This window comes from Phycodurus eques, chromosome 4 (genome assembly GCF_024500275.1).
Source record: "Phycodurus eques isolate BA_2022a chromosome 4, UOR_Pequ_1.1, whole genome shotgun sequence".
NCBI classification, from domain to species: domain Eukaryota; kingdom Metazoa; phylum Chordata; class Actinopteri; order Syngnathiformes; family Syngnathidae; genus Phycodurus; species Phycodurus eques.
In genome coordinates, this window is record NC_084528.1 from 17,429,854 (window position 1) to 17,442,813 (window position 12,960).

Sequence of the window (12,960 nt, forward strand, 5' to 3'; positions counted from 1 at the left end):
GTCTAAATTAACAGAGTCCAAAATCTAAACACAAAGTAACAAAGAAACACTTGAGTAAACCCAAAACAAGAAACAAGACATGACTGATGAAATAACTGAGCGACAACTGGCGACTATGACATGGCACAAACAGAGACAATGACACCTGACAATGACAACGACAAACATGGAACAAAACTAAACACAACCCAAACCAAAATACAGACCTTGACATTCCTAGAGCTGGCTGCCTGGCCAAACTGAGCAATTGGGTGAGCAGAGCCTTGAGAGAGGTAACGAAGAACTCAAAGATCACTGTGGCTGAGCTCCAGTGATGCAGTCGGGAAATGGGAGAAAGTTCTAGAAAGTCAACCATCACTGCAGCCCTCCACCCTCCTCTCCTCAGTGCAAGACACATGAAAGCCCGCATGCAGTTTGCTAAAAAAAAAAAAAAAAAAAAAAAAAAAAAAAAAAAACACCTGAAGGACTCCAAGATGGTGAGAAATAAGATTCTCTGGTCTGATGAGACCAAGATAGAAATTATTGGCCTTACCAGGCACTGTTCATCACCTGTCCCATACAGTCCCAACAGCGAAGCATGGTGGTGGCAGCATCATGCTGTGGGTGTATTTTCCAACTGCAGGGATAGGGAGACTGGTTGCAATCGAAGAAAAGATGAATGCGGCCAACTACAGGTATATCCTGGACGAAAAACCTTCTCCAGAGTGCTCAAAACCTCAGACTGGGCCGAAGGTTCACATTCAAAAAAGACAATGACCCTAAGCACACAGCTAAAATACCGAAGGAGTGGCTTGAGAACACTTTTTGACTTTTTTTGAATGGCCCAGCCAGCGCCCTGATTTAAACCCATTTGAGCATCTCTGGAAAGACCTGAAAATGGCTGCTCACTAACGTTCACCATCCCAACCTGACAGAAACTGGAGAGGATCTGCAACGAGGAATGGCAGAAGATCCCCAAATCCAGGTGTGAAAAACTTGTTGCATCATTCCCAAAAAGACTAATGGCTGTATTAGCTCAAAAGGTTGCTTCTACTAAATACTTATGGCTGTGTGATAATTCAGTTTTTCTTTTTTAATAAATCTGCAAAAATGTCAACAATTCCGTTTTCTTTCTGTCAATATGGGTGCTGGGTGTATATTAATGTGGGGGAAATGAATTTAAATGATTCTAGCAAATGGCTGCAATATAAAAAAAAAAAGTGAAAATTTTAAGGGGGTCTGAAGTCTGAATACTTTCTGTACCCATTGTGTGTGTGTATATATATATATATGTGTGTGTGTGTGTATATATATATATATACACACACACACACACACACACTTTTAGCTCAAGGTAATTAACAGGTAATAATAAGGTAATTATATAACAAAGCAAAAACTAATTTTAAATGAATTCGCAAGATGATGTAAATGCTTACATGCCCTTTTACGGCGCTCGAGCAGCCACAAATTCTTTTCTCAACGCTCCATGGTAAGCGGATTTGAAGTTTGACTATGCGGAACTAACATTGTAGATATCAACTATTTGAACTAATTTTTATTAAACATATCCGTAACTTAGTGACTAGTTGAAACGACAGAGGGATATCTGTAATTCACTTTCGCCGAGTCGAAACTACTGTGGCTCAGTTGTTTAGGATAGGTCTTCCGCTGACCGAAGTGTCGGTGGTTGAAATGCTGGCTCAGACAGTCCGCTGTAGAAATGTCCTTGGGCAAGACACTGAACAGTAAATTGCTTCGAGGTCACTAAAGTAAATGAGAAACTGTTCTCAGTTGCCTTACCAGGTTGAAGGGGAAACAATTTACAAAATTTACTGCAACACATTTCCAGTGTAGCTGTAAAATGTTATGGTGGATTGCCATCGCGTTCAACCGTTCCAAATTTCATTATCATCCTTTACCACAAAAAGAAACTTACTAATTTAAAATAATGACACACAATAATGTACTGTTACGCCCCTTTACGTCCCTACAAGTTTATTCTCCATTTTCCCCAAAATTTACAGTTACAGTTTTAGCAGAAGTTAATTTTAGGGATTATTGTCCTTTTAAAAAGCAAGAAAAGTACTGATTTCAAATAAACACACAAGATGTTGTAAATACTGACATTCCCCTTTGTGACCCTCGAGCTGCCACAAATCTTAATAATTTTCCTCGCAAAACTTGTGGAGTATTGTTTTAGCTCAAGCCAATTAAAAACCATTTTTCACAGTGAGCGTAAAATGTGGTTGAAGGTGAAATTATCTCTCTTGCTCGAGCAGCCGCAATTTTTTAAATTACAGCATGAGATTAACTGCACTGTCAAGTCCTCACATGCCTCTCTTTGCAGCGCTCGAGTAGCCACAAAATTGTATTGTTGCCGCTCTGTCAGGGCCCAATTTCCGACCTTAGGAATTTAATGTAAACCGTACTGATTTTAAATATCGGAGCAAGATGACGTAAGTGTGGCCAAATGTCCCTTGTCGGCGCTCGAGCTGCCCAAAATAATCTTTTTAGGGATGCTACCAGCCCATTTTGTGTATTTTTAGTGTTTCTTTAGCTGAATGAGGGATTGACTCACTGGTGTCAGTGGTGTCATACTGGGAGTCTTTCTGCAGCTCGAAGATGTCCACCTCCACTCGAGCTCGGGCCGGGTCGTCCATCAGGCTGTTGATGTTTTCCCTAGCCAACGACAGAGCCAGACGCTCGCCGCGCCCACACACCGACTGGTCGTCCAAAATGGCCGCTAGAGCCAGGGGGGGGGAGAGAGAGAGAGAGAGAGAGAGAGACAGTGAACGACAGCTTCACTTAAAAATGCGTCAAATATAGAATAAATAAAATATAAAATAACCAATTACAATATAATACCAATAATTGATGTAAAGTTTAAATAATGTAAAAAAAATAATAATCATATACATATGTAATGATAAAATATAAATATATCAATATATCAAATATCCTAATTATTAAATATTAAGTAATATATAAAATCTGCAGCTGTCTCTTAATATTTTAAGACTGTTTTGACAAATGCTATTACAGCGGTACCTTGACTTACAAGTCCTCCAAATCAATTTTCCTCATTAAAATTAATTTAAATGCCATTAAGCCATTAAAGCTCCCTAAAAAAAAATCTGTTTTTGTTACATGCTTTTAATGAAGAAAAAGTGCACTGTATTGTATTAAAACTAAATGCACACAAAAATAGAATGTAATGAAATAAACTGCTTCCATAAAGTGTAACTACTGTATGTACAGTGGACCCAAATTCCTTGTGTGCTTTTTGGACATACTTGGCAAATAAAGATGATTCTGATTCTATTCCCATTTAGCATTGTTTCCCCTATTTTTTTCTAATTTTCTTTTTACTTTTAAATGTGGCGGTGGCAACCAATCCCAAAAACGCTTATTGGCAGTTTATCTCCACTTATTCAAGAATTGTTAGGGTTTAAAATAAAAGTCATGTTTTTTTTTTCTCTCAAAGCAATTATAATGGGTGTTAATTAGCCGCAGATTTTTGCAACTCGCGGTCTAGCCTGGTCACTAAACCCCAGGAATAGCGGGGGCCGACCGCACTGTAGTATTTGTGTGTTGTACATGTGGCTTTCAGGGGCATTGCCTAGCAAGTAAGTCGCATTGGCCAGGTTAGTGTCCAGGCATGAGTTGTGGCCTACAGCGGCTTCTTGTGAGTGTTTTATATTTGTGTGTATTACCAGTTCAATAAATGGCTGAAAAAGCATCGGCAACGGCGGTGCTCCTGGCCCACGTGTGGGCATCACAGTACCTTAATAATTTCTACATTTTTTTTCACTTGACTCATGCAATGCCGTATCGGAACCTTGCTTGTACCTCAAATTTTGGCTCACAACTCAAAGTGAAAAAACGACCATGCGACGGCTCGTAATTAAAAAAACCTCGTATGGTGGGGGATTCGCAAGTGAATGTGGCGTGCAAGGGAGGTGCAGGGCAGACAGTGCGGTGGTCACGAGCAGCCACGGGATCACAGGCAACCCTCTATAACTTTTACTGCACAAAACCTCGATTCCCTCCCCATCCACTCCCCATTGAGGATTGATAGTCAAGGTTGGAATTCTTCCATCCGCAACTAGGCTTTACACGATCAGGATTTTTGGGGCCGATCACTGAGCAGCGAGTTTAAAAAAACGATAACCGATCACAAGATGGGGGACTGTGTCTATTTAAATGACCTGTTCATTTACTGTATATACTTGTGTACTTAATTGTTCAAAAAAATATATTTACAATAAATAATGTATCTTTGTTCCTCTATTTATGCCAGTGAGGCATAGTGACAGACAGAACAAATGAATGGTCTCCTATTAGATGGCAGGAAGTAAATGCAGTAATTAATCCACTTTTATGAAATTTTTTTAGTTGGTGTGCTGTGAGATTTTTCAATTGTAAAATATGTTCCTTGGCTCCATAAAGGTTGGAAATCACTGCTCTAGTCAGGTCATGTATTCTAATCAGTCAGGTCAAACCAACATTACAAGGTGACAGAAATAATGGGTGCTAACTTACCATAATTAGCCTTGACCCACCCCGAAACTTTAGAGCATGATTCGACAGAACGGCGGCATGCTTACGTACACCCATTTTCGTTGCCTGCTTGCAAGCCGTATTGTGTTAAAAGTATGTGAACATACCTCAAGCAAGCCTTAAACGAACGTCCTCTCCTGTCCTGAGCACCGGTGACCACCAACACACGTTTTCCCCATTTTGTCCTTATAATACCGTCGCCTCGCTCCGCTGTATCCGGTCGCATTTGAGTTGACAAGATAAAGCCCAATGATCGTAAAAAACGGGATGCGGTGGTATCGGAATACAAGATTTTATTGCAGTAGTCTGACATAGTGCGAGTGTGAAAGACCAAATTTGTCTTGTAGTCTGATCCGGGCATTATGTGTTGCCTGTCTCCAACGTGATGTATTTTTAATAACTTCTTTGGCTGTCAGATATACAGTGCGATGCCAAAAGACACGCGACAAGGCTAAAAACAAACTAGCTTTTGGATGCAAATCTACTGTGCACCCGGCGACACGGAGTAAATGTCTTTTGCGGAGCTAAATATCGGCCGATACCGATCAGCCCGATCAAATCGGTGTAAAGTCTATCCGCAACCCCACCTCCCGGGGGATGATCAGTTGTAAACTTCCATCCTCCATAACAGAGTAAGAGTGGAGTTCCTTCTTCATAAAAATACTCAAGCATAAGTAAAAATCACATTGCAGTGAAACCTCTATGACAAAGACAAATTTTTCCAAAAGTTGCTTGAGTAAATGTAACGCCGTGAATGTAGCACATGACTACCCACTTCTAAGTACCAATGTATACTGCATTTGTTTTGACCACTTTTGTGTCATGCTTGTAATTAATCCTGATGTTTTACTTCCCTTTCTTTCTGAACTCTTGTTTTATTTATATTTCATGCTCAGTCTTGCCTCCTGCTTGAACTTTGTTTTTATTTTTTTGCAACCAATGTTGCTTGCCTCTTTTCTGTCGAGTTGCTTCAGGCACTGACCCTTTCCCCAACCAGATTTAAGAATGATACTGATCGCCTGAAATAGCGCTGAGGGCCTGAAGTAACTCTCCTCTCCCCTCCTGTGTGCACTGACATTTTGCAAGGGTGATTAAACAAGGGTAGTTTAAACACCAGCAGCTCTGTTATTCATGCTGAGTCAGATATAGAACCTGTCACATTCTCTCTCACGAACAAATCTATAATCTCAAAAGTGACCATTACACTTGCAGGGTGCTAGTAGATATTTTGGACCTTGTGAAACCTATTTTAGACCCCCCTACGCAGTAGGTTCGTTACTAAGGACCCTTAATGAGGCTAAGTATACAATGAACCAGTTTGCCAGTCCAACCATTTACTTGTTTTTATTTTACGGTGCTCAAACAACCACAAATTTATTTCTTCGCACTTTGCCAGGGCCCAATTTTCAACTTTCCAAATGTATTTATTGTCCTTTATCAAAACAGAAGATGATAAATCATTAGACTCCCCTTCACAAGCAGCCACGAATTTTATTCTCAGTGTTTCTCCAAAAGATTTGTGGATGATTGTTTTATCGCAAGGAAAGTTAAGTGATGATTGTACTTGCTTAACAGCAGAAACCTTGCTGATTTTAAATTATGACACAAAATGATGGATTGTAGATTGAGTCAAAGGTGAAATAATTTCTTGCCCCTTTATGGTCGCTCGAGCAGTCACATAGTTTATTCTGAGAGCTCTGCCAGGGATTAATTTTCAACCTTCCAATTTTCATTATTGTCCTTTATCAAAGCTTAAAAGTTCCTGAATTTAAATAATGACAAGATGATGCATTGTACTTTAAGTCAAAGGTAAAATCATTACATGCCTTTTTTAGCATTCTCGCAGCAGCAAATTTTATTCCAAGTGCTCCGCGAGGGCCCAAATTTCAACTTGCCGAATTTCAATCTGGTCCTGAATCAAAATAAGAACGTTACGGATTTATTAAAAAAGATAAAGATTCCTAATGCTACATACAGGTTGTGGGGACACATGGGAACCTCTAAAGTTGAACACTTTGCTCATCAATTAAAGACCCTGTAATGTGAATTCAGAGATTTGTTACTAACTACATTATGCATGTTTGAAGATAAATGCTGAAAATGTGCAAAGACTGAGAACCATTTCGTACTCAGTTGTGTACCTTCCGTTCGGATAGATGGCTGGTGTGGCTGCTTTAGAGCGCCTAGTTGTCGGTCATGAGTGCATGCAGCGGAATAGCAAGGAGGGGCGAAAAAGTTTGACTTGGCAGTCAGCGTTTGGACTGGGGCTACGGACTAGCGTGGCTACTCTACAACGCCTTGTCGTCACGGTGTGGAAAAGCCCCGCAACAACCCGGTGGGACATACTGCAGCCACCGGAGAATAGCACACTTCTTTCTGTCCTGGCTAGTCGGTACAAGATGGCTTCGTCAACAATAAATACAAAAAACAGGGAAGTTGGGAAATTTCCTCTGACTTGAAAAAAAGAAATGTACTCTGATTTCACTGAGAGGACACAGCAATGGTGACATTCGTCATTAAAACATAAGTTAAAAGATTCTAGGCGGAAACTCACCCATGCGAATAGCGGAAAGTACAGGGGTCTGACAGAGCGAGCGTGGCGGCATGCTGGCTAGCAGGAGCAAGAACAGGAAGTGTATTGACAGCAACAGTGCTGGCAGAGCCGGCATCTTCTACTGCTCCTCATGGAGAATGGTCTGCTGGCTGCCTGTACCACCACCTGCAGGAAAGGAGGACACACACTGGCTGGTGTTTTCTTTCATCAATCATCATCATTCATTTCTGTATGGCTTATTCTCACTGGGGTCGCAGGTGGAAAAAAGAATATTCCGATTTTGAGCATTTTAACCCTTCATATTGAATTAGTTCATAACACAGGCTTATAAGAGAAAACACACTCTTATCAGTTCAGCAATAAACCAAGAAAACAGAGAAAGGTGTGAACTTTTTCTGCATGTTTTGAATGCAGGGAACCCTCGTTCATGGCTGTTCATTACAGAAACATCTGCAATTGGTGAAAATCCACAATAGGGAGACCATATACAAATGTTTTTGACCACGTTTCGTTTGCATGTTCTCCCCATGCCTGCGTGGGTTTTCTCCGGGTACTCCGGTTTCCTCCCACATCCCAAAAACATGAGTGGTATGTTGATTGAAGACTCAAAATTGTCCGTAGGTGTGAATGTGAGTGCAAATGGTTGTTTGTTTATATGTGCCTTGCGATTGGCTGGCGACCAGTTCTGGGTGTACCCTGCCTCTCATCCGAAGATAGCTGGGATAAGTTCCAGCACGCCGCGACCATACTAAGGATAAGCGGTACAAAAAAACGGATGGATGGATGGCTATTCTATTGATTATTCAATCGATAAATCAAATAATTGCCCTGCGATTGGCTGGCGACCAGTTCAGGGTGTACCCTGCCTCTCGCCCGAAGATAGCTGGGATAGGCTCCAGCACGCCTGCAGGATAAAGCACTACAGAAAATGGATGGATGGATAAATCAAAGAATTGGCAAAAAAAATAATAATTTTGCATGAGTTTATTGTGGAATCATTTTGTTTCCAATTTTAGTTTATAAACTGATTGTGTTTTGTTTGGTATTGTTCAACAATTTCCAAAAACAATTCAGCAATATCGTGGCACGGTGGACGACTGGTTAGAGCGTCAGCCTCACAGTTCTGAGGACCCGGGTTCAATCCCCGGCCCCGCCTGTGTGGAGTTTGCATGTTCTCCCCGTGCCTGCGTGGGTTTTCTCCGGGCACTCCGGTTTCCTCCCACATTTAAATTGCCCGTAGGTGTGACTGTGAGTGCGAATGTTTGTTGTTTGTTTGTTTGTATGTGCCCTGCGATTGGCTAGCAACCAGTTCAGGGTGTACCCCGCCTCCTGCCCGATGATAGCTGGGATAGGCTCCAGCACGCCCGCGACCCTTGTGAGGAGAAGTGGCTCAGAAAATGGATGGTGAATTAAGCAATATCACACAAGAGGGAGTGATGTTGTACTCACCAATGTTTTTTAAACTGAGAGCTACTGCAATTCTCATGTATAAGATAATCAGTCTGTTTTCATAAAAGAAACCATAGTGTCTTTACTGTTGAGAAGCTGAAATCAGACGATTTGGATAATTTTACATTACATTTATCAAAAAATGTGTTGATTAATTTGATAATCCTTTAGTTGCCAATTCATCGATTAATTGCTGCACCTCTAAATTCAGCCAATATTCATTCAACACAGCCAAAACAGAAAATAAACAAAATGCCGCAAAATGTCGATAGTTTCTCATATGAATAAAATAATGACTACTTGAAATATCAGTTGCAAAAAATATGAACAATGTGAGTCGTTTTGCCTTTAAAGCAAGGAGATACATAAATTGAAATCTAATTGTTACTTTTCTATTCATAAGTTGTTGTGGTATGGCCCTCGGAGGTAACACAAATGGCCTCTACGGAGAAAACGGCTACCCATCGCTGATTTCAATCGTGTGCCGTAACAAGTAGTGCCTCGCTCTCACTGCACTTGACTTTCATTGTGGCGCCATGAAGGTGAGATTTACTGTGGTGCCGGTGAGGCAAACGAGTTGCATGCGTGCCGGCTGTCTCGCGGTGAAATATGCTACGCGCGTTCCCTTGCCGGGTCTCCTGCGGAGAGTCAGTCTTTTGGAAGTGACAGGCCTCAGCCTTGAAGAGCTCTCCCGAGGCAGTTCAAAGACAACACCGCATAGGAGTGCACATATATGCACGCACGGGAAAAGGCTCTCGAAGACAAGCTTTCTCAGTCGTCCCAGCCTGCATTTTCTGCGGGCCTACAGTTAAATCCTCAGTTCATCTCCAACACCAATTACAATACAAGAGCACCTAAGCAGCCTTCAGACAATGTGACATAGTCTGGCCCTGACTGACGACATGAGGAGAAAGGAGGAAGGGAGCAGGTGGATTGACCCCAGAAGAGTGGTACGGGGGCAGTGCGGGTACCTGACAAATTCATGTGGGGGCGGTGATAGAATGAAAGCTACCGATCACTGCCTGTGCATCCATTTTCGACGCACAGCTCATTTTTATTTATGGGTCGATTAATAATGGCAAAGAAGTAAACAGAAAAAAAAAAAGGTTTTCTAATTTAGCAATTTTTTCATGCCACCTTGGTTTTATATGTGTAAATGTCTCTCATGCTGAAAGAGGCCTGCTCGAAATCCTATTTTCAAAAAGTTCTTGATTAAAAATATAAGGCCAATCAAGAGATGCATACTTGTTTCATGGCAGTCAAATGCAAATGTAATCTAAACAAGTTTTCTTAAAACGTGTATGGGAACAACTAATTGTGTAACGTAGCTACAGAAATGAGAAATGCATCGATTAAAGCACACCCGTCCTTTAGAATGCATGACATTTTGCATCAATCTTATTCAGACTTAAATTCTGCCACGGCTTTGTTGATAGAACCCATTGACAGAGCAAATGGTGGTGGCCCACTGAAATACACTTCTTGCATAATGGTAAAGAAAAAAGTGCATAACGGTAAAGACATAAACAGCATCATAGGAACAATGTGAGTTGCACAATTTACGTGTTTCCTTTCAAACACTGCAGATACACGTGCATAAATGATCTTATCTATTCATTAAACCCATTTTTTTCTTAGAAGCAATTATTACCTTTTGAATGATAACTTTTTATCAAATTCATCCCATCCTTCCCCATGTGTGTTGTGTCAAAGAGTGAGGGAAAAAAAGCACAAAACAAAAAAGCACACACACACACACAAGAAAAACACATGTGCACAAACACAACGGTAATACTAATAGCTGCGCACCATACCGTGCAGATGGCCGCAGTGGCCTCATTACGCTTAGCCCTGCTCAAAGTGAACGAAGGCCGAGCTAACGCGCCATCTGCACGCGCACGTGACACGTCTTCAAATAATGGCCACGCCGTGGGAGTCGTTGTTTTGAATCGATGCAGTGTGTGAGTGTGTAAACATACACACGTAATGACTGTGAAGCCTAAGTGCAATGTCGGAGTCACATTTGTGGGGGGAAACATGCGGGAAAACAATAGGAGTTACACAACCGCTGATTAGCTTGACGACACAGCAAGATCGATACGTGTACGTGCATGTCACTCGACCAGTAATTCCCTTTAGTGTGCTGTGACAGATCTGTGACAAATTATCCAATTTCACCAAAACACCCCGTTAGGTGAATTCAGAAATTAGTTTCTAAATACATTATATATGTTTGATATTAATGGATGATAACATGCAAAGACAGAGAACAATGTAGTCCTGAATTGTTGAGCTATAGTGTTAAACCTGTTTTTAAAAATTTCAGTTGTCAATATTTTTTAGGTGTGGCGAATGCCTAGATCAGACTACAAGATTTTAGCCCCGTTATTAGCCCGATTTGCTCTCGGGGGCCGATTTCTAAGATCGTGCCAGACACATTTTGTCAGGAATAACAAAACTTCTTGTAGTGTAACATAATCCACAACCAACCATTTGGCCCGACGATAGCCCTACGACGCCAAAATGAAAAGTCTAGGCATGTTTGATTTTTTGGGGAAATCTTCCATGTAGTGTGACATACGAATGACAGCTCTCCGAAAGCGCACATTGACGTCGACCAATAGGATTGCATACTGGCGCATAGCTTCAATTGCTCGCCGTTGTCAACATTTATTCATGCACACAAACCAATGTTTACCAAAGCTTTAGAGCATAATTCAACACAACACCGGCATGTTTAGTGTGCAAATGTCACTGCTAGCATTAGCTGGCTACATGAAGTTATGCTGCTTGCTTGTGAGCCATATTAAAACTACGCGAACATATCTCAACCGCTCCTTGAATGGACAGCCCAAAAGTTATCTCCCGAGCACCCGGTGACAACACCACGTTTTTTTCTCCTTCTTTTTATTCTTTTTTTAAATACATTGCACATTGCCGCAATGCATTGTTGTTGTGGTCGCCATGGTAATGGGTATATCCGGTCGTTGTGTTTTCTGCTCCCCGACAGTGTTTGATTTGACAAGATAAAGCCCAGTGATCGTAAAAGGAGGGATATGGTGATATCGTAATATATGTCATGAAGTGTTGCCACTGTCTGACTGAGATATAGCAAGATTTTATGGCAGTACTCTGACATAGTGCCATCGTGACTGACCGAATTTGTCTTGTAGTCTGATCAAGGCATTAAGCGAACCTTAGGTATGCACTTGGGCTTCTGGCATGAGTCCGCATTCCCCCACTTTATACTGTAACTGAGCGCCTTCATTCCATCAGTGGCTATCCGTCTATCCAATTGTGAGTTACTTATTAATTAACAACTTGGCCTACTTCTATCACTACAGCGTACAGTTAACTGGCAAGCAATGCCTCCAACCCAAAAAGGGCATCTTCCCTGGATGCCACAATTTACAGAACTGCTTGGTGTCGTTTCTTAAATTCACAACTGTTATATATTTTGTGCTATCCGGCCTACCGTAATATTTTTAAATGTAAAGCATTGGAGGGTTTATAACTAGCAGGAAGTATTATGCCACAAGCCTGTAGTGTGAGCCACAGGCTGAATTACATGTGCCGCTGTGTTTAATAAAGGGTTAACTTTCCCTGAAATGTCACTGTTAAGTGGAACCACACACGTCACAAGAGGCGAGGGAGTGACAAATGTGTGACAAAGACACCGCCTCCACCGATCTGCTGCGTCCGGGTGCCTGTTAGCTTGCGGGCTAGGCCGTGAACTAACCTGCGGCTAGCGCCTCTCATCGCGGCATGGAAAAGCGCCACAGAGGTTTTAAGCGGATATATTTTCACGGCTCAAATGTATGGGAACGTGTAGGTATATGCTAGACGTACGAACGTATTTGAGTGATAGGTAAAGGTCGAGCGGGGTGTGGTTTCACCACATTCAGCGGACACACCCACAGCATCTGACATCTGAGTGAATGTCTTGATTTTTCACCATTTTCAAGCCTAAACTCCTGTACTTGCCATTTTTTAATTCATTCAGTTTTCCACCGTGCCGCTTCCATACACAAGCAGACACACATAAATCACAAGTATACAAACACAAACACTCACTACATCAACAACCACAGATACCTCGCGAAATTTGCCAACTACATTCAAGCTAATTACAATATCCACACATGTAAATGTTCAAGCCTGTCGGAACATGTTGGATGTTTTATTTGGAATCTGTTGGATAAACGTGATTGCTCTATCCCTCTGCCTCCCCTTCCTTTCAACATCTTGTTTTCACCTTGCCTGGTTCCTGCATCCGTGCGCTGGCCGTACGCACCGGGTTGTGTTACAAGCCAAAATGTGAGTAACGAGTAAACATCAGATACGCTGCCACTGGGGTGAAGTGGAGAAAAAAAAAAAAAGTAATTAAGGTACTGTAATGCCCTGACATAGGGGCA

The 12,960-nt window shown here is 41.6% G+C and overlaps 1 protein-coding gene across 2 annotated transcripts in view; it reads right to left on the minus strand.

Annotated features, from left to right (window-relative positions):
• Window positions 1-7,255, minus strand: part of grik5 (glutamate receptor, ionotropic, kainate 5) — a 78,764-nt gene extending 71,509 nt beyond the window's left edge. For both annotated transcript variants that reach the window (XM_061674328.1, XM_061674327.1), the window contains exons 1-2: window positions 7,097-7,255; window positions 2,561-2,725 (exon numbers count right to left, since the gene is read on the minus strand). In XM_061674328.1, coding sequence (XP_061530312.1) covers window positions 2,561-2,725; window positions 7,097-7,211 — 280 coding nt within the window. In that variant the 5' untranslated portion in view covers window positions 7,212-7,255. The remainder of the gene's footprint in view (window positions 1-2,560; window positions 2,726-7,096) is intronic.
• Window positions 7,256-12,960: the final 5,705 nt, after the last annotated feature.